The sequence below is a fragment of the Akebia trifoliata genome, chromosome 3, assembly GCF_017979445.1.
Source record: "Akebia trifoliata isolate Shusen 1 chromosome 3, ASM1797944v1, whole genome shotgun sequence".
In the NCBI taxonomy this organism is placed as follows: Eukaryota; Viridiplantae; Streptophyta; class Magnoliopsida; order Ranunculales; family Lardizabalaceae; genus Akebia; species Akebia trifoliata.
The window spans coordinates 2,060,154-2,081,612 of record NC_141377.1 but is presented as its reverse complement, the minus strand read 5'-3'; the positions used below and the strand labels follow the sequence as shown (position 1 = coordinate 2,081,612).

The window sequence follows — 21,459 nt, the reverse complement described above, 5'->3', positions numbered from 1 at the left end:
CAATCAAGCAAATTTTTTATGTGTAGGTCCTCCGAAGGGTGGGCCAAAAGGTCATGGAGTCAGCAGGCCAAGAGAGAGTACCCGTGGCAATCTTTCTGCAATAACCCCGAGCTCATGATAGATCATCCTAGTATCATATCAATACATCGCCACACTAGAAATATACTACTAAAATAACACTAATATTAGGTAAAATCATCGAGACAGTGATGAGAAATCATTAATACAGCACTTTTTCAACTAAGAATCTCATAATTTCAATTTAAAGTCTTCACAACTCACATAATCAAATCAAGAACAAAGGAACTCATAAATGGTACATAGTTTGCTAATACAACAATAATTAGCTGCTCTTGGTTCACTGTCTGATTTTCTAAAAATAGCACAAGATAGTAAAAACTGACTGCATAAGTTCATTAAAAAATACAATAAAACTTACATTCAGTGTCAAAGGTGGATACCAAGTGGTGACCTGCTTTCATCCACAGAGGCTGCTTCATCCAATGTTTCCTGAACCATAATCTGAGTTGGTTTGAGGCATCCTCTCAATGATCATGGCCCAGTTGTCCTCTCTCATTGTCTCCAAACCCAAAGATAAGGCCCCTGTTTGAGGCATCCTCTCAATTTGTGCTTACTTGAGATATGTACATGTGATGAGCTCTTAGGTTGTCAAGGATTTGCGGCTTCAATACTTTATCAGAGACACCCCTGTCTGAAAACCCTAAAGCTTCCAAAACCCACCCAACCAAAAGCATAAATTTAATTGATTCATTACATTACATCTTCGTCTCCTTCGTAAGCATCTCTAGGGTTTCTGAACTTTGATTTTGTTTGTTTACTTGGGGTGTAACTAGTAATAGTTGGCCTGTCAATATCATGTTTTTTTGAAAATTTTGAAAATGATGAGGACAAATTTGGAAAGAAAATTTTGCTCCCTTCTCTTCCCTCCTCGTCTCCCCATTTTTGGAGAGAGAACAAAATTTCATGTTTTTTCCCTTCTCGTCCCTCCATTTTTCTTCTCTTCTCTCCTCACCTGACAATCCAAACAGGAGAAAGGAAGAGAAAATTGCATATTTTCTCTTCCCTTCCCTTCTCTTCTCTCAATCCAAACAGACCGCTCCATCTGATACTTGGAAGCACTCTCATGCCATGGCCATTCTCTGAGTTATCTCTATTGTGCGGGTCATGGAGATCTTCAGATTTCCCAGAAGATTTAATGGCCTCTGCTTCTGCAACACTATAATTAACAATGGGTTCTCGTTAAGAAGCTTTTCAAGCTCGAAGAAGAACGTTAATGGCGAGAATGAAATCCTCCCAGTTTTGATTGTTGGCGCAGGCCCTGTTGGTCTTGTTCTCTCCATACTTCTCACCAAATTAGGTACTTTGCAAAGCAAACCCCTTTTTATCCTTGTGGGATCCCATTAAAATCTGAAAGTTCGTTTATTTATTTTTTAAGTTTTTGAATGCGTTCGATACTTGCTTTCATTTGCAAAACCCATAGTTCATCTTTTGATTTATACGTGACAATTATAACATACCATGGACCATAGCTCTAAAGCTGCATCAATGCAGGTCTTTTGGTCAACAAGGTTCTATGCAATAAATACATACTTTTGGGGACGTCATTCATCGAGATACGACCTATTGATGGCGTAATGTCTTCTAAAGAGTGGGCCTTCTATGTTAATTTTAGATTCATTAGGATCATGCATACCCACTTCCCTCTAAGTTGTGCAATGTTCTTCATTTGGAATTCAGTTGATTTTTTACTTCCGATTGCAATATTTTCATGGATTATTGTAGTTCTATACCTATAATTTGATTATTACGGTTGACATTCACTAATCACCGAAATATTTCTTCAAATGAATATGATTTCCACCGAAATATGTACAAGCTTATTCAGAATTTGCTTTGGAGTGACAAGGTCAGCTATCAAAAATTTCACTTAAGTGGAATTTCATTTATGCTCCAAAAAAGAATGTGAATTGAAGTATTAGAAAGTTTAGGGAAGTGGTTGTGGAGATACGGGGAAGCTCATGAGAGTTGTTATAACTAAATATGGAAAGAAAATCTTTGGTTGGTGAAGTGGAAAGGTGAGATCATCTTTCGGTTATGGTGTGTGGAATGACTTTACTAAAATCATCACATTTTTTCGTATAGGAATAGCGTTCAAGTGTTCAAAAAATGGGATGCTGACTTTATGGTTTGTTCTAAGGAGGATTTATCTTGGGATTTCGGATTAAGGGAAAACTATAATGATTGGGAAGCCCAAAACATTGTGTCTTTATTCTTCCCTTTTCTTTCTTTGATGAGGATTGGCGGGTAAGACTCGTGGTTGGGATGTCAGTCCCTCAGTTAAATCGTTTTGCAATTCTCTATTGCCTTTCAGTAAATTTTTGCTTCTTATGTAAATCTAGTGTGGAGATTGTCAATCATTTGTTGCTCATTGTTCTTTTGTTTAGGAGATTTCGGTTCACTTCCTTTGTCAATTCCACACATATTGGTGTTTCCATAGATTTGTAAATTTAATGTTTTATAGTTGGTAAATTAAAGCTTTTGTTGGTAGTGAAAGGATCTTATAGAGATTGATTCCCTTCTCTATTTGTTGGGGCATAATAAAGAAAGGAATAACAGGCTTTTCAAAAGGAAGAAACACTCCCTTCAGGATTTTGTTATTAGTATTGTAGGTTTGTTGTTTTTTTGGTGTAAATTTTTTATGGAGTTTTCAATTGTTCTTTTTGAGGACCTTTTGTTTAGGTGGGTTTTTTTTGTGTGTGTGGGAGCAATTGGTAATTAACGGTTTATCTCCTTTTTTGGGTAAATCTTCTCAATCTCTTTTTCTTTTAATAAATTAATAATTTTATATTCATCAAAAAAATATATTAAAATAAAAAAGGTTAAAATTTATGTTGGACCATGTGGAAATTAAAGTATTTTGGTTTATCTCATGGAAATAAATTTAATACTATAGGTGGAAGTACTGCTAGAAATTTACATGTATTTTTTTTTTAAATCTTTTGTAGGGGTCAAGTGTGCAGTTTTGGAGAAAAGCAAGAATTTTTCTCAACATCCACAAGCGCACTTCATTAACAATCGATCTATGGAGGTTGGTATTCTGATACAAAAGAAGGAATGTAATATGCTTTCTTAATTATTTTTGAAGTCACATATTTATTGGTCTGCAGGAAACCTTGTCAAAGCATGTAATTTGGTTTTAATCAGTGTTCCTTGTCAGATCTTCCGTAAATTAGATGGTGTAGCAGAAGAGATACAAAGGTTGCAACCACCGGTAAATTTGTGGAGAAACTTTCTATATTGCACTTCTCTCTCTGGCTCTATTCTTGGATCAATAGACCATATGCAACCTCAAGGTATGGTTTTTATTCTCTATTATGAATATTGCTTCTCTCGTTCTTTCTGTCAATATGCCCATCAACCATCTCTCTTAGAAACCAGTATTTGTATGGTTGTTAAGTAATAAGGTATAATAAATCCAAGATATCCACCCTGACAAGCCATAATAATTGCCTATCAGTGGCATATCGATACATGTATCGAGATGTAAGAGGATGACATACACCATCTTAGGGGATCTTTTACTCCAAGAATGGACAATGACTGTAACCTCCCATTCGATACAGTTATTTCTGGGACCTACTTAGATGTTTTGACTATTGGAAAACAAATGTGAGAGATCAGTTAGTTGACTATCCTTTCAGTCTATCAAACTTTCATTCTAGACCTCTAAATGTATATCATCAAGACATTTACTTTAATGCTTCTTCATTTCAGATTTTGAGCAAGTGATCAGCCCCGTTTCTGTTGCACATTTCTCACAATACAAACTAACCAGGTTACTTCTTAAGCATCTTGAAAATCTGGACTTTAGTGTTTGTACTTGTGATGTGTTAAAAGGCCCCAATCATGATCTCGTTGGGGGAAGAAAGTTATTGATGGGTCACGAGTGTACATCTATCGAAGCCACTGATCACGGTGTCATGGTGGGTACTTCATTTCTTAAGGAAGGGAAGAGAATAGAGAGAAATATTCGGTGCAACATCCTTGTTGGTTCAGATGGTGCTGGAAGTACAGTGAGAAAGCTTATGGGTATAAATATGAGAGGTGAGAGGGAATTGCAAAATCTCGTCAGTGTTCATTTCTTGAGCCAAGATCTTGGAAAATACCTACTTAATGAGAGACCCGGAATGCTATTCTTCATCTTCAATGTGGAAGCTATAGGGGTTCTTGTTGCACATGATCTCAACAATGCCGAATTTGTGCTGCAGGTAGTGCAGGGTATTGATTGTCTTGAGTTGGCCTACACTTGATAAATATTCTTTGTTCTCTTAACTAAATATTGTTACTCTGTTTATTGCTGCAGATACCCTTCTATCCTCCTCAGCAAAACCTTGAAGATTTCAATTCCAAGGTATTTTCTTTCCTTGCAAAATAAGCATTGCATGAGAATTTGAGTTCTTTTGTTTTGTGATCTATTTTACATGGTGACGTATAAACTATAAAGGGTTAACACTTGTCAAGATTATATGACGAGAAGAAGCCACTCTCCACTCCAGGCGGTGTGTTTAGGAGGGCTGGCAATGGGTCAAATAATCTCCATTTACCTGACTCATCCGACCCAAGTTATTCGGGTATGGGTACAATTTTTTTATCCGATTAAAAACTCGGGTGAAATTGTCTGTAGTTATTTTATCTGAACTTTTTTATGGTCGGATATGGATATGTGTCCTATCTGATCCGAATATCTGTTTATCCAAGTTTAATATCGTAAATTCATAATAAGATATACGTATAACCCAAAATTAAGGTTCTTCCATCATCTTCACAATGAAGTATGAATATCCAACTCAGATATCCACTTGAAATTTGGGTACAAGTCCAGATACGGTATCCTATAAAAGTTGGCTAAATAATCGGATATGGATATCCTTAGCAAAAGTGGGTAACAAATCAGATACCGATATCCGGATATAGAATTGGATAAGGATACTGATATATGTTTCATCCTACCAACACCTGACCCATTTCCATCCCTACTGGCTAGTAATGAAACCGTTTTCTCCCTTAACATGTAATCAGGGTCGACTTCTTCGCTGTTGTAGCTGTTTAAAGTATTCAACTGTTGCAGGTATGCAAGGACTTAATTGTCAAATTGGCTGGCCGAGAGCTTGTGGACGTAGAAGTGATCGATATAAAACCATGGGTGATGCATGCTGAAGTTGCCGAGAAGTTTGTTTCCTGCGATAATCAAGTGCTACTTGCTGGTGATGCGGCTCATCGTTTTCCTCCAGCTGGTGGATTTGGTTAGTACCCTTTTCTCATACCGATGCCTTTAGAACTTGGTTTGCTCTCTTGTAGTTAGCTGCAAATTCCAAATTCACAGCTCTCTGTACTCGTACAAAAGGCCAAAAGGACAAAAATATAGGAGTCGGAAACACTCTATCATGTCCCTTTTCCTTCTGCGGACAACATTAGTTACACAAGTGTTCGGTTTAAGAGGATTCTGGTGTCCCTATTTACGTGGTAAGTGGCAAACATGTGGGGAGTCAGGACCATCATTCGACGAGCCTCACCTAGAAGCTCACCTGAGCCAAAAATTATCAATATGGTCTACCTTTTAGGGTTTCTTTTACATTACATTGCCAGTCCCAAGTTCAATTAAGGAGGGGAGGGGGTTACGTGAGGTTGGCACCCAGTGCAAGAACTTTGTCATCTCCTAACATGAATCCTGGCCCTTCATTTTATTTGTTGAAGACACATGAATTAACGTAAGACATGGCTTCAGATGGAGTTGAATGGAGGAACTAGATTCATTCAGCCGACCCCAGATATTCTGGGATAACAATTTGATGGATTTGATGATGATTGTTGTCATCTTCATCTTAACCATCCAATCCTTCAAATGCTTTTGGATGCCTACAAAAAAGTTGTGACCAAACTAGAGAAATATAATATATACAGGCTAGATGTTTGGAACCAATGAATGGGGATGATTTAGCTTAGGACATCTTAGTGGGACACATTGTACGGTGGGTCCCCATCATGATATGCATATGTGCCCTGTACAAGCATAGAAGAGGAGACCACTTTTTTTTCCTCTCCCATCCATGCTAGTATACATCTCTGTTGATCCATAGGATGTTTCTCATTTTTCAACTGTTTTCTTACACTTTTTTTTTTTTTTTTTTCAAAAACTCCACAATTTTTTTTCCCACTTATTTGATGCAGGAATGAATACTGGAATTCAGGATGCTCATAACCTGGCCTGGAAAATAGCTTCCCTAGTAAAGGGTATTGCTCCACCTTCAATTCTTCATACTTACGAAACGGAACGTATGCCGGTATAGATTTTCTTCCCATGCCACATTTACCTTCTCAGGGTTGAATTTTTAGAGGGACATTTGATCCCCATCTTTGCATATTTTCAGATTGCCCGTTCTAACACGGCACTTAGTGTACAAAATTTTAAAGCAGCAATGTCCGTTCCTGCTGCACTTGGTTTGGACCCAACTGTTGCCAACTCAGGTAAACAAGCAGTTTCTCACATTCCAACTTTTAGATGCTATAAATATTTGATACAATGTTTTTGGGGTATTGCAGTACACCGAGTAATCAATAGTACAGTTGGTTCCATTCTATCATCTGGACTACAGAAGACAATATTGGATGGAATTTTCGCCATTGGTCGCACACAAGTTTCAGAATCTCTTTTGAATGAATACAACCCACTTGGATCTTCAAGGCTTGCTAAACTAAGGTGTATATTTGATGAAGGAAAGAGTCTTCAACTCCAGTTCCCTGCTGAGGATCTTGGCTTCAGGTCTCAATTTTTAATTCTTTTGTTTGGCTAAGAAAGGCAAAGTTAGTGGCTAGTAATTAGATGGTGAAGGTGGGTTTTGAACCAGGTCGTGGTATCAATTATCAACACCCAGAGACTTTAACCAATGTGGCAAGCTGGCACCTTCATCATCATCATCATTATTATCATTACTGTAACTATTATTTTTTCTCTGAGAAACACTTTCCTTACTAACTTAATAAGATTTGAATCTTACTAAGGATCGTTGAGCTCAAATGGATTACCAAATTGGCAATCCAACACCTCATGGAAAAACTCAGATCCAAAATAAATAAATAATAATAATAATAATAAATTTTTTTGGGCTTGATCCAAGGTTTTAAAAATATGGCTATTGGACTCCCACCGAACCCCAAATTTAAAATTAAAATTTAACAGTGAAAATAACCTTTTTTAAGTTTTTTTTTTTTTAGAAAAAGAAAAAAAAAATCATAGAATTTTGTCCTCTACATCCCTGTGGCATGGAATCATGTTTTTGGGTGCCACAAGTTGAGCTCAATGACTCTTATTACTAAGTTAGGAAGGCTAGACTTAGGCGGTGTTTGTTTGCGCTATTTTTCAGCGCTTATTGCTGAAAAAAATTAAATTCAGCACTTTTGTCAAAATAGCGCGTTTGTTTACTCTATATTTTCAGCGCTTATTGCTGAAAATAAGTGAAAAAAATTCAGCACTATTTTGATGCTGAAAAAAAGTGCTGAAGCGGTAAGCACTTCGCTTTTTTCAACACGGACAAGTATGCCCTTTGTTTTTTTGAGCATGGACTAGTATGCCCTTATTCTTAAAAGGATATTACCTCTTATATCCCATGGATAAGTATATAAACACCCCACAAATTAATAAACCCACACCATAGCTAAATTATTTTGTCTTATATGGGTTAAAAGTTTTGGAATGAGTTGATTTTTAGTGAGGATGATCTCTACAATGAGGAGATCATCCTCACAAAAAATCAGCACATCTTGAAACTTCTAACCCTATCAAAACAAGTTCAAGAACCGTAAATTGTCCTTTTTTTTTTTTGAAAACTATTTTTGACGAGTTAGAAGTTTCAAAATAGACTGATTTTTTGTGAGGATGATCTCTAGACCATATAGACCATCCTCACTAAAAATTTGCTCATTCCAAAAACTTTAACCCATATAAAACAAAACAAAAAATGACTATAGTGTGGGTTGCCCATATTAATTCATAGGGTGCTTTTATAATTACACATCCTTCATTTCTATCGAAAATTATTCATCCAAAATTAAGTTATTTTAAAGTTGATTTCAAATTTTGGTGACTTGTATGACATTATTATTTTTAATTTGAAATTTGTGGGCTTTTATAAATAGAAATTATTATTTAAAAATTGAAGATTTGAGTATTATTTATTATTTAAAAATAAATTGTATTTTAATTTTATAAGAAATAATATATTTTATTGTGTTTGATAATAAATAAGCATTTGAAACATACAAACAATGTATAATATGATTGTAAGGGTAACAAAGGCAATTTACCAGTTTCAGCAATGTGTAACAAACATGATTCAGCAACTAAGCAAACAACTTTTTCAGCACTTAAATTCAGCGCTTATAAGTTTCAGCGCTTAATGCTATTCAGCACTTATTTTTTTCAGTTTAACAAACAGCACCTTACTCTATTACTATTACTACTAATTCCCATGCTATCGATGTCAGGTATCTCCAAGGAGCACTTGTTCCTGACAGTGATAGAGCATTGGATGCACCAGAAGCACCTACAGGTCGTAGAAGGGACTATGTTCCATCAGCTGAACCTGGGTCACGATTGCCTCATATGAACGTGAGACTATTGCAGACATTATCTAGTGAGGTACATTACTTTCTACTTGCTTATGCTTCACCATCCCCATCTAGCAGACCATAAATGCATCATAATAACTATATAGCTAACAAGTTGCGCGCCACGCAAGCAGGTTCTACCCATTACTTGATGTTTGTCACAGATCGATTAGGGAGACTCTCCTAACCATCTGGTCTATTGCAGTCTTTTGATTGGTTAGAAAATAGGGTTCGACGCCAATATTTGAGTGGTCATAATTTCCCTCACCTTTACATTGGAATTTAATATAATAAGGGTTATTTTGGTCAAAGACCAAGAAAATTGTGATCACATGTCCTAAAATCACATTGTTTAGTTTTCAAAATTACAAAAATATCCTCTTTTACTATGTAATCATCAAAACTATCCTTTAATTAATATTTTAAATTACAAATAAGCCCTTCATGTACATGTGTGTTTGTACATGCCACCCAGTATGGTTAAATGATCATTTGTCTCGGTTGTTTTTTTTTGTTAAAAGTGATTACCTAAGCTTGGTGTAGGTCAAGCGTTCAAATACTAGAAGAGCACCATAGCCTTCATTACTACAATGTTGCAAACCAAAGTAGTTTCTTTTCTTTTCCTTCTACCTTAATATTTTGAGCTGTCTGTAGGGAACATTTTCCACGTTGGATCTGATAAGCAGAGATAAACTCGAGTTCCTTCTCATTATTGCACCAAAAAAAGAGTCCTACAATCTTGCCCAAGCTGCATTCAAGGTGGCAGAAGGATTCAAAGTTTCTCTCAAGGTATGTATCATGTGGCCTCAAGGTTTCAATGAGAGGACAAGTGGTGGAAGTAAAGCAGCATTAATGCCTTGGGAGAATTACGTAGATGTCGAGGAAATTAAGCAGTCATCATCTTTGTCGTGGTGGGAAATCTGCCAGATGTCGAACAGAGGAGCCATTTTAGTTAGGCCAGATGAACACATTGCATGGCAAGCAAAGTTGGAAGTTGGTGGTGATCCTGTTTTGGAGATGAAAAAGGTCTTCTCTCAAGTATTAGGAGTTAAGAAGACCAAGACCCATGTATAGGTGAAGTGAAAGCTATGCTTGCACAAAGAAATAACCGTCTCAGAAGTGAAAAGCTATTCTTCCCTACTATTACTGTACAGTGCAGGTGCAGAAGAATGCAGGTTCTCTTTGTCACCATTCATGGGTCCCCCCCTCCTGGTAAAAAATTTGCCCTGATTAGATGATCACTTACCATCCAAGCTAGACTTTTTTATTTTATTTTTATTTTTTAATTATTATTACAATAATTTATTTTCAGGTGGATGAAAATGACTAAGGTAATTCCCAATATATTACTTCCATTACAATAATATTATACTCATCCCCAAAAAACACGATGAAAAAAAAAAAAAAAAAAACGTCCCGGTTTGATTTGGATTTCCTTATGTTTTAATTTGGTTTTTTTTTTTTTTTAAAGATCACTAAGGGATGAAGAAATATGGTAACAGTTATGTGATGATGAGTTAACAAGTTCACTCTGAATTCTGCTGTGAGGGGGATCAGCACCACCAGTAATCCTAATTGATGATATTTTGCAGTTGGTTTTTAACATTTTTGACAATAGGCTGGAAAACCTAATGACGGGTATCATAAGCATGGTCCATGATTAAAAATGCTCAAATCCTATGGCTAGAAATCATCGATCAAGCTCACTTTTTCTTATGAAGGCCTGCGAAGGGATGGATGTAAAGTTGAGAAGCAACTGTTTATATTAGCTGTCTATATTGTTCTGTTGGTGAGATTGCTGTAATGCTGGGTATGTAAGAAAGATGATTTCTAGCGATAAACTAAGGCATCTTAAAAGACATGAAACAATTGCATTTTTAAGGAGAATGCCACCCATAAGATCATTATTTATATTTAAGTTTGCAAATCTTTTATAAATTTAAGGCTGTGTTTTAGTTGATTTTCTTTTAAAATATAAACTCCACTGCTTCTTGTCTAGTAATCGAATGATGTAAGGTAGGTCTCCTGGATGTATTCTTTTTTTTTTTTTTTTTATGAAGATAAATTTCATTAAAAGGCGTTGATGCCACCAATCAAAAATATTTTCGTACTTTTCTTTTAAACAACAAACCCAGTCTTATCTCACTATAATTTTTTTTTTTTTCAAAAAGACTCATCTGAATTCTTTGAACATCTAACACCAAAAGTGTAACAATTGGATTCTCGAGATAGAATCAATTGCCTTATCACCATTCATTGAGTAAACTGGGTGTACATGGCTACCTGATTTAATTTTGAATTTAAAACTAATTTATTTTGACTGGTGAATTGTCTCCGCAAATCAGAGATTTAGGTTCGAAGGATCAGTTGTGACACGGGGGAGGTGTTAAACACCCCAACTCACTCGTTTGCCTGGTTAACTATTTAACATTATTTGATTTTTAGACTCAATTTTTTTTATACAATTTATGTACAGTGAATAGAGTCAGGTACTAACAAATCATAGAAAATTTATCCACCAATGGTTCACGAACATCCAGCGCATGCTCCGGTGCTGCTTTCAATTACTTGCTACCCCATAACCCACAACATATAGCCAATGAAATAAGGCTCCACATTTTTGTCGATATCTTTTCTTTAACCTTTCTTAATAATAAATTTTACATTTAATATAAAATTACATTTTAGATACAACAGCCGAGTACCTAACATCCGATAGGGAACCAGGATATTTATTAGCCCAGACCAGGGTTCGTCTGTTTCAGTAATGAAACCAAAATCCATGGAGTCAAAAAAAAAAAAAAAAATCAAATTAGATGAAATCAGATATTGACAGTTAAGTATGAAAAAATAATCAAACAGACTTTCAATTTACACCCTCTTTCTTTCAATCGTAAAGCAGAACAGGAAGAAGAACTACTGCAGCAGGAGCAGAAACAAATCTGTGATTCCTCACACAAAATTACCCAAAGACAACAAAACTTTACATGATTATGTAACCAACACAAGGTGGTTTTCTTACAAATAAATTGGAACAAACAGAAGAAAAGCTAGTGTGGCAATCTATGAAATGCCCCCCACAAAACATAAAAAAGATCTAAAGTACAAACATTTCATAGCGTGTGCCAAGAAAGTAATGCAGAGGCCCTCCAATCATGTTGTCCATGGGTAAAGAGAACTTACATCACCGTGCAATTGCACTTGGATTCCAGCTTCAGAGGCCTTGAACTGTCGACTCTATTTGGAACCCCTGAATCATGCGTGAGGGATCCATGAGTTTTTATGTCAGTTTCAGTTTTTGTGGATTGGGACCTTACATCCGTGTCTACCCTCCTTTGTTTAACCTTTTGAGATTTTGGAGTACGCTTACTTCCAATCCTTCCACGTGGATCCTTCCTATCAGAACCAAATTTTCCCAAAACAGCAACTCTTGGCCGGGAACCCTCTAAGGGAACCAAATTCTCCTTTTCCATCCCGATGGTTACAGCTTGGTAAGCCAGATCGTGAATGATAGAGTTGCAGAAGAGTATGGTATCAGTTGCTTCTTCCAAGGTTAGGCTTCGAGACATTTGTCCTCTTGAGCCCTCTACTGTCACAGTTGATTCCTCTGTCAAAAGCCAAGAATCTGTTAAGGAGTGTATGATGAAGTCTCTACTAAGACAACTAAAAAATAATAAAAAATTCATGGAAAACTACAAATTAATCTTGAGAAAAGGAACCGTCTAATCAAAAGCAAAAGACAATCAGAGCTACCATTAATTGTGGTGTCCAATTCTGGTTTTTGAAAATTTGATAATAGATTGGTAAATGTAAGACGAAATTGAGTGTTCAAAATGATTAGAAAAAGAGAGATTCTATTGCCTCACCAAGTTTTGCTAATGCCGCCCCAATTCACATATAAATCACCAAAGCATTAGCACACATCTTGGGGTGGCATTAGCAAAAGTTGGTGTGGCAATAGAAGCACTCTTAAAAAAAATTTGTGGCAGTTTTTAACAAAGAACTAGCACATAAGCATAAACAGTTTGTTAAAAAAAAAAAATTTTGGTTGACGAAGAAACATAAAACAGCTCAGAATTACAAAATGGAGACATCAACTTAGTCAAAAGGAAAATAAAATAGATAATGCAAATCAACATAAGGGGCAACAACACGTACCAAGTATGCCATTCTCATGATCTGAGATGCTGGATTCTGAAGCAGAAACAGATGTATCCTTCTCTGAAATTGTAGGAAATGGAGGCTCATGGAATTCATCTGTGATGCTCTTTGGGAAGGTTGCACTATCAGTCTGTGAACAAGAGGTACTCTCACGACCATTTTCTAGTTCTTCCGATACCATATGCAAAGAACCATGAGTTGGATCATCAACTTCACAGACACCACTGTTCAATGTGGCATCTTCTTCTATCAAAAAGGATTCTCGAGTCGTAGCTGGTACTTCAAGATCTGAGATGTTCCTCGCATTATTTGGGAATTCCTCAGTATTCCCAGATGAATCACAGTCATCATCATTTGGAAATGCTGTGTGGGTTGATAATTCTGAGGTAGAAGCATCCGTCATTCTACAACACTCAATGAGATGAAGTTTATCTTGCTCAACAACAGCGGTCCTGACAAAAGAAGAAGCGGTATCACCCATTTTGGTATCTCTACCATTTTCTTCGGTAACTAGCACCATTTCTTCTAAGGCCTTGTATTCCAAATTTCCAACAGAAACATCACTATTTTCTTCACTTGTAGCCTTACCAAAGCCTGAAAACAATGATCCTTGACTTTGAGTTTGTATGTTCAAATCATGCCTGGAATTCTCCATATCAGATTTCTTGCCACTGAATTGCCGTTGAACACAAGCCTCTGTTTGTCTTGATGAACTAAAATCAATAGATGATGAAGCTGAGGAAGTACCATACCCTATGGAGTTTCTCATACTGTTCATGCCATCTCTTGCATAAGAGGGATCATCAAAAGATATATCTGTAGCTGTAAATGCTCTCGCCTGAACAACAGGCCATTTACTACTACTAGACCTTTTTAACAGCACCGAAATACCCACACCATCTGAAACATCAACTTTCAAATTTTGATGAGCATTGAAATGCTGAGCTCCAGTGTTGCTTTCAGAGTGGTTGGAACCAAATATTGCATGCTTCTCCTCCCCCTTTTCCACTGTCGACGTTGCAACGGAACTTTCGGGCAAGCAACTCCGACATTGTTCGACATTTGTTTCATCTTGGACACCCATGGATTTACTCTTATTAGTGAGTTCTAACAATTCATGTACTTCAAAAGATTTATTTCCTTCCAACGTCATCTCAAGCTGACTTATGGTGCTTTGAGTGACTACTGTGGTCTCTGCAGTGGGCAGAGGCAAGTATCCACCTTTTTCACTGCAATCTGGACAAATATCTTCATTCACTAATGTAGGGGCCGTAACATTAAACTTCTTGCCACATCTAGAACAGATTGCAAGACTTTCATGGCTAACAATTTCCGAGAGTTCACCCTCAATACATATAGATTTAGAAGCATTATGACCACTGAAGTTTTCAGATTCACCTGGATCAACAACTTCACTTGGAATGCCTTCGAAGTTGCCATGCACAACGTTAGTTTTTTCACTGTGGATGTCATGCCCAACATCTTCATTTATCTCATCCACCTTATCAAAGATAAATACTTCATCATGAGTGTCAGGATATGGTGCCTTTCTCCATTCTGTCGTCATATGATCTTGGTCACGATCACTACTCTCGGTATCAGGCGCAGCACTTGCACCTTGTTCAGAACTTGCGTTACTGCTAGTTGTGACTGAGGAGTTTCTAGAGATCATAGGACGATGTGTAGAGTTGGTTTTCCCCACATAGAAGGTAGTGCTGGGGACACTGGATAAAAGTGGCCTGAACATATTTTGAGGATTTCTTCGATCCTATATTAAAACAATAAAAGCAAAACATTTCATGAGATGTGAGTGAAAATGCTCTGAAGTCCACAATATAGAGTATGCCAAAAAGTAATATGCATGCATGTAATGATGGAATTGGTTTTCTAGCCCCTGGGTGATAATTAACCAAAAGAATCTGCAAGCTATATCATGCTCACACAATGAATTCTATGTTATTCTTATGCATTGAACTGTGTTAACCAATCAACTACTCCAAACGACCGACCTGTTAGAGAAGAGGAGAACTATGAATATAAGAGGGAAGAGGCTTAACAGGGGTATGACACACATGAGAGTGGAGGAAAATTTACACTCAACTCCCCCTCACCCATAAGGGTGGAAAGAATCAAACCCATGACCTACACGAACCTAGCACTCTGATACCATGTTAACCAACCAACAACTCCAAAAGACCTATCTGTTGGAGAGTGGGAGAACTTTGAATATAAGAGGGTCACAGGCCTTAACTAGGGTATGACACACCTGAGAGTGGAGGAAAATATACACTAGAAACTGAACCATACTTTGATAAGAAAATAAACATATCCGAAACAAAACACACTGGAATAAGTAGAGATCTAAAGCACTGATAAAAAAATGGTTTTCTAAAAGAAAAGGCATCAAAGAATACGCTTATCTCATTTGTTTATAGTCCAGAAACTAAAGGGTTACGTGTGAAATCCCATAAATTTCTATTGGTAGAATGAGAAGCATGAACCCTATTGCTTGAAGTGTGAGATGGAGCAAGTTGGTCAGGTGCCTAGTATGAATCAAACCCCACGACTCATGAGAAGTCATTCAAATAAACCACCTCTTTCTGATCCTCCAGTAATTTACACCTTCTGACTGCCACAAATTAGATCACAAAAGAAACACTTAATATCCTGATGCATTACATAAAAAGAAACGTACCATTTGTCGAAGTGCAGAATCGAAGGATCTTTTCGGAGCAGAACTTGGGGATAGCATTCTGGATGGCTTCTTGGAAAATGCCAAGGCTCTGCTACTTGGAAACACTCCAACTTTCCTTGCAGTTGAGTGGTCTGAGATACTTGCGCTGACCGACTGCAGAGAATCTATATCATCATCAACGGATGATGCCACAGACCCCTTACTCTGTGAGCTAAATTGGTCCCGATCATGACTTTGTGATGAACTGGCACTTCTTGAAGCTGTCGGCGACATTGATTGCCTTCCGAATTTTGACGACGAGTCCCTCCCATTCCTGGACACTGGTGACAAGCCCCTCCCATCACTGGATACTGGTGACAAGCCTCTCTCATTCCTAGATGATGGGGACAAGCCCCTCCCATTATTAGATGCTGGTGACAAGCCCCTCCCATTATTAGATGCTGGTGACAAGCCCCTCCCATTCCTAGATGATGGAGACAAGCCCCTCCCATTATTAGATGCTGGTGACAAGCCCCTCCCATTCCTAGATGATGGAGACAAGCCCCTCCCATTATTAGATGATGGTGACAAGCCCCTCCCATTCCTGGATGCCGGTGATGAGCCCCTCACATACGATGCTGGCCGATCAGATAGAGAAGTGCGAAGGTTTGGGGGTGCTTCTGAAGAGAAACCAGGTATAGTTGATTGCCATGCTTGCAATTTTGGTGAAGTGGAGTTCCCACAAGTTGTCTTTACAGGAGAGGTTCCCCTTCTTCCAGAAGATGCCACAGTGCCACTTGAACTTGTGCTCATCCTCCGAGGGGTGGGTGTAGAAGACCTTGGAGCAGATGTCGATGGTTTATTTGGTGGAGTGGATGGACTCCGTGCTGGTGTAGTTGGTCGTAAAATGGGATTTGGACTAGAATGAGGAGCTGATGAGGCCCTTCCCCTTGATTGGAATGTACCATTTCCGGATCGAGGGGAAGGACTTAATCGATGTGGGCTCGTACTACTTCTATTGGTCCTATAACTTCTCTCTGTCTGCAATAATAGATTACCAGTATTAGGAAAAAAAATGAGTAACTTGAATTTTGAAGCAATTAAACAATGATTGTTCTTTGCAGAAAGACAACTATGACTTACTGTGCCTGATCTTGAGATGGAAATGGGTTGACTTTGAGGTCTGCTCCTGTGGGAAAGATTAGTTTGTGGAGTCTCATCGTCCAATGAAGGGAAAAGAGGAGTGTCCGGAGGAGTTAATAGCCTTAGTTCAATAACACCAAACATGCCGTTAGTAACAAAAGCAGTGAATTGATGGAGGTGCAAAAATACAATTGCCAAAAGAAAGATACAAATAAAAAAAATTAAGCTAGTCGAAATCTATGTTTTCAGACGTTGGGACGTGAGGTAAAGCATTTGACTAGCCAATGCCTATCAGGGGCGGAGCCAGGATTTTACTCATGTGGGGGCAACTAAAGAGTGAATTTTTTTTTTGTGAGGGCAACAAAGATTGTAATTCTTTTGTGGGGGCAACATGATAATGGAAACTTTTTTGTGGGGGCAACTAAGAGTGTAAAACAAATTGTGAGGGTAATAACGGCAGATTTCTTTATTCACAACTATTATTCGTCGCACTAGCTCATTACTCTACAGAAAGTTTGAAAAATCTTATGGGGGCAAGTGCCCCCATTGCCCCCACTCTAAATCCGCCCCTGATGCCTATGGTCATACACCTCAAGGGATGACGTAAGCCTCACATGCATTAAAATTTTAAATACATAATATAATATATTAAATAATTAGTATTGAAAATAGAAAAAATTAGTGTAGCCACCACATATTTCCAAATTTCTAGTTTCAAGTCCACATAATTGAACACTAAGTTTTAATCCCTTATATTAATTACAAAAAATATTACTATTTTTATATTTCAGCAAGAGATAAATATTTTTATGTCTAAATAATTGATTTTTTTGCAGTAAATAACTATTTTTATTTATAGAAAGACGATGATTAAACATTATTTTCTATAAATTCAAAAAAATTATTTATGAATAATATCAATTCAACAACTTTCTTTGCATATATCAATAATTTACATTCGAATTTAATTATCCTGCATACAACCAAAATAAGAAAAGAAGCAAAAGAAAGAAAGAAATAATAAAATTAACAGTTAAAAAAAAAAAATAGAAGATAAAAAATATAATGTGAGGCATACACCACAGCCAAAAGGTGTATGCATATCACAGTGAGGTGTGCACTTTTTGGTCTGAGCCCTGAGGCGTTTTATGTTTCTTCCTTGCGTTTTAGAGTGTTTTAGAAAGCCTCGGCTTACTAACTGCTGAACATGTGCAGGGTGGTTTGTACGTGCTGCCCGCCAAAGCCAAAAAAAAAAAAGCCTCGCTTTGAGGCTTCAAAACATTAATGGTCATTGTCATCGGTAATCATTCATTTTGATTCTAGCAAAGGGAGGGAGGAGATCCATAATCTTCAATTGAGCTAATTGAATAGGACTTTTCTAACCTAAACCCATAGTTGAGGCATTCCATCAACATGACCGTTAGGATTCAAGGAAAAACACAGATTTCCTCGAGATTGGTTCCCATCTTCTAGGGTTAATACACTTTTTCCTAGAGATACATTTTTCTTGGAAATCCCTACCATCCCAAATGGTCCCGTTGATGGGGATCCTCAACCCATTGGTAAGGCAAACATTTTCCAATTGAATAACGAATGCCGAACATTAAAAAAAATTTGGTTTTTGAAACAAGTATTTCAATTACCCTCTAAAGAGGATATGTACAAGAGATCTTACTTGCTAAAGTTTTCTACTTAACAGAGAACAGAGGATAGTTCTGCTAATTGTAGAAGAAACAACGTTTTTTACAATATTAAATCGAAGGCGTAAAAAGAGTAGGATCAAGACCCACCAGTCATAGTCATTCTTATCACCGTCAGCATGGAGAAGGTCACTGCTCTCTCCTCGAACCGGAATCGAAATGCCAAGCTTGAAATCTGAGAAGTATCTTAATTTTGTTGCTGCAAAATAGGATACAAAATCAGAAAAAGAAAAAGGAAAAGAAAAAAAGAAGCAAACATAAATGAACTGAGAAGCAAAACTAAGGTGTTGGTCAGATTTGGAAATTACAGAAGGAGTCGTCAAGATCATCAGTTGAGTGAAGCAAAAATGTCTCCTTTTCTCTCGTTTGCATCTCATTGAACAAAGCAAGATCGTCATCTTTCTCTTTAAGTACTAATCCACCCTCAAGACTGAGTCCTCGTTTGTGATTCTCCGCTTTAAGCTCCCTTCCAGGAGAGCATCTCAATGCTGGCGAAGGCGGCATTTCACCACCCAAATCTCCCACACAAAGATCTCACTTTAATTTCAAAATATCAAACCAAATTTCTCCGAGAACCTGTAATTCATAATGTATATTCTGCCCAAATTTGTTGCAAAAATAACTAAAACCTACAGTCCCTCTCACAGAGAACCCAAATGTTGTCAAATTCTCAAGAAAGCTACTTGAATTCTCCTTGAGATCAGGAACTAAATGTCCTTTCTTTCCTCACTGATAAGAAAAACGCATAATTGTGCAAAAACGAAAATCCAAGCTTCCAAAACCCATCCATACTGAAGTGTCCATTAAGCTTGAGCTGGGGAATTCGAACAAAAATGTAAAATTGATTAAATAAATCCAAACCCTAGTTCGCTGAGAGATCAACAATCACAAAAACAAATAGAATTGCTCTAGTAGAGATCTCAACAGTGTCGTTAACCATGAAACCGAACCCTAACGCATCCAAATTTAACAACTGTAACGAATCTTTGTGCACTTGGATTTAAACCCACAAATCACAACAAAACCCCATAAATGTAAAATAAATTCTTCTCGAACACTCCAACTGCTCGACTCACCGAGTTCCTGAAGTTAAAGATCGTTCAGCAGATCCAGAAGGTCGCCCGATGCGATTAAGATCTCAAATTTCAACGAAATTTCGGGAAAAAAACACGTTTAATTTCCAACTATAACTTCATAGAATGCCGATTCGTTCAGACGCTCGGATCTACAGCATTTCCTGACTTTATGAAGAATCAAGATGCAGATCGGACAGAATGTCTGATCGATTGTGTTGCAGAAACCCTAATCTTTCGAACATTTACTGGTTGGAGAGCGAGAGCGAGAGCGAGAGAGAGAGAGAGAGGAGAGAGGAGAGAGAGAGTTAACAAGTCGACATCTTCTGGTTTTCCCCACATCAAGTTTCTCTCTCTAGTCTCCTGTGCAACGGTGTTTTTTTTTTTTCTCTCTTTCTCTCATTTTTTTCCAATTTTTTTAGAAGATAAAAAAGAGGAATTTACAATAATGCCACTAGGTTTAAGTAACTTTATTAGTTGGTTAAATGAAATGTTAACAAATATTCTGTCTATTAAATGGAAAGATTTATAATTATTCAATTTTTCTACATCTCTCACTGCATCTGAATTTATAGGATGATCATGTGGTTCTAAGTTCCACCAAACCTGATGTAAACTTATGTTTTGAACCACACGATTTTCATCTGGGGCCATCATTAGGTAACTTATGATCTGGTGCTACGGATTGATGGACCATTTTCATTATGACAGCTCCACAAGAACATTATACTTAATAATTGTTGAGGATGGATAACTAAGATAATTTAACACTTTCCTAACTAAGATAGTGATAAAAAATCCTACTAAGTCTCATCCATCGTCAAAAAGACCTCGAGATTTGTTATAAACATTGACAATTTATTTATGCATCTCAAGCGTTTTTTTTTAATTTTTATTTTTAACGGTGGATGAGACGTAGTAAAGCATTTTTTTTCCTCACTGTGATAGTAAGGTTAGTCGGACTCTTTTTAACATTCAACGCTTCAGCTTCAAAGGCAACTGTGAGTCATCCACGGCATTGACTGGTCAAAAATCAAAGTTGACTGATTAGAGACTACATATATCTGCTGATTTAACGTAAAATTTATTTATTTATTAATTTATATATGTATTATATTTATATAGATTTTGTGACGGAGAATCTACCACTTCACCTTATTGAAAAGTTATAATTATTAAATAAAAATATATAATATTAAAAAAAATTAAATTAATTTAAATAGTTTGACCCGAGTGTACGAATAGACTAGTCCAAGTCAAATTAGTACGACTAATGATTTTTGGACTCGATTTGTACTCAGCTGACATGATAAGAGTATCTCGAAGAAATGATCTATGGTTCAGTGGGTGCCCTTGCCATGTTAGTCGATTACAGATCGAGTGAAAAAAATCGAGTCCGAAAGTCAAGACTCAATTGGTATAGATGAGGGTAAGAGGAGATAATATAATTACTTAGAATTTGTATATCATCGTCATTTACATAAAATAAAATAAATTTTTGAGAAAATTCAATTAGTAGAATTGTACATTTGTCATGGAAAATCTTTTTTATTTTTATTTTTTATAATGCAAAATGATTTATTAATCCAAATATTCTCATATCGAAACTCCGATAAAATGATTTTCTCATTAGGATAAGAAAATTATAATTCTTGTCCCATAAACTAAAAATTGTTTTCTTTTTAATATTTTTTTACGTGTAATAAAACATGGAAAAATATTTTTCAAGGAAATTTATCTTGTAAAATTATTTTATAAAATTTGATTATCTTTAGAAAATATTTTATCTACAATCATACACACCCTGAAAATTAGTTGACGGCAGTGATTCGTTGGTCCAATATTTAAAATAAGGGCCATTCTATTTGCACTCAACTTTTTTCTCAGTGCACCCACTGACTTCTATAGATTCCAATCAAAATGTGTTGAAGTGGGTGCAGTTAGCACAAATGATGGGTGCAAATAGCCTGTCATTTTCCCTAAAATAAAAAATAGGAGAAAATCAAGGTGAAAGGTCAAGTCA

General features: G+C 36.7%; 2 protein-coding genes across 5 annotated transcripts; one reads left to right on the top strand and one right to left on the bottom strand.

The window, feature by feature from the left end:
• The first annotated feature begins 939 nt into the window (after window positions 1-939).
• On the top strand, window positions 940-10,090 carry EMB2421 (FAD/NAD(P)-binding oxidoreductase family protein). 3 transcript variants are annotated; one of them, XM_086433204.1, is made up of 11 exons: window positions 940-1,378; window positions 3,027-3,109; window positions 3,239-3,374; window positions 3,796-4,289; window positions 4,385-4,432; window positions 5,150-5,324; window positions 6,250-6,362; window positions 6,450-6,546; window positions 6,622-6,841; window positions 8,563-8,716; window positions 9,340-10,090. In XM_086433204.1, the coding sequence occupies exons 1-11, from the start codon at window positions 1,186-1,188 to the stop codon at window positions 9,757-9,759; spliced, it is 2,133 nt and encodes a 710-aa protein (XP_086289330.1). In that variant the 5' UTR covers window positions 940-1,185; the 3' UTR covers window positions 9,760-10,090. The 3 variants fall into 3 exon arrangements, with proteins under 3 accessions (XP_086289330.1, XP_086289331.1, XP_086289333.1); XM_086433205.1 differs by having other exon boundaries at window positions 1,322-1,378; window positions 3,189-3,374; window positions 9,340-10,089; XM_086433207.1 differs by having other exon boundaries at window positions 1,338-1,378; window positions 3,226-3,374; window positions 9,340-10,089.
• A 1,424-nt stretch (window positions 10,091-11,514) lies between these two features.
• LOC147405456 (uncharacterized) lies at window positions 11,515-19,812 on the bottom strand. 2 transcript variants are annotated; one of them, XM_086433202.1, is made up of 6 exons: window positions 18,672-19,812; window positions 18,454-18,562; window positions 16,664-16,784; window positions 15,542-16,561; window positions 12,844-14,614; window positions 11,515-12,310 (listed from the first exon to the last, which is right to left on the bottom strand). In XM_086433202.1, exons 1-6 carry the CDS (start codon window positions 18,865-18,867, stop codon window positions 11,865-11,867), a joined length of 3,663 nt encoding a protein of 1,220 aa, XP_086289328.1. In that variant the 5' UTR covers window positions 18,868-19,812; the 3' UTR covers window positions 11,515-11,864. The 2 variants fall into 2 exon arrangements, with proteins under 2 accessions (XP_086289328.1, XP_086289329.1); XM_086433203.1 differs by having other exon boundaries at window positions 11,515-12,292; window positions 18,672-19,810.
• Window positions 19,813-21,459: the final 1,647 nt, after the last annotated feature.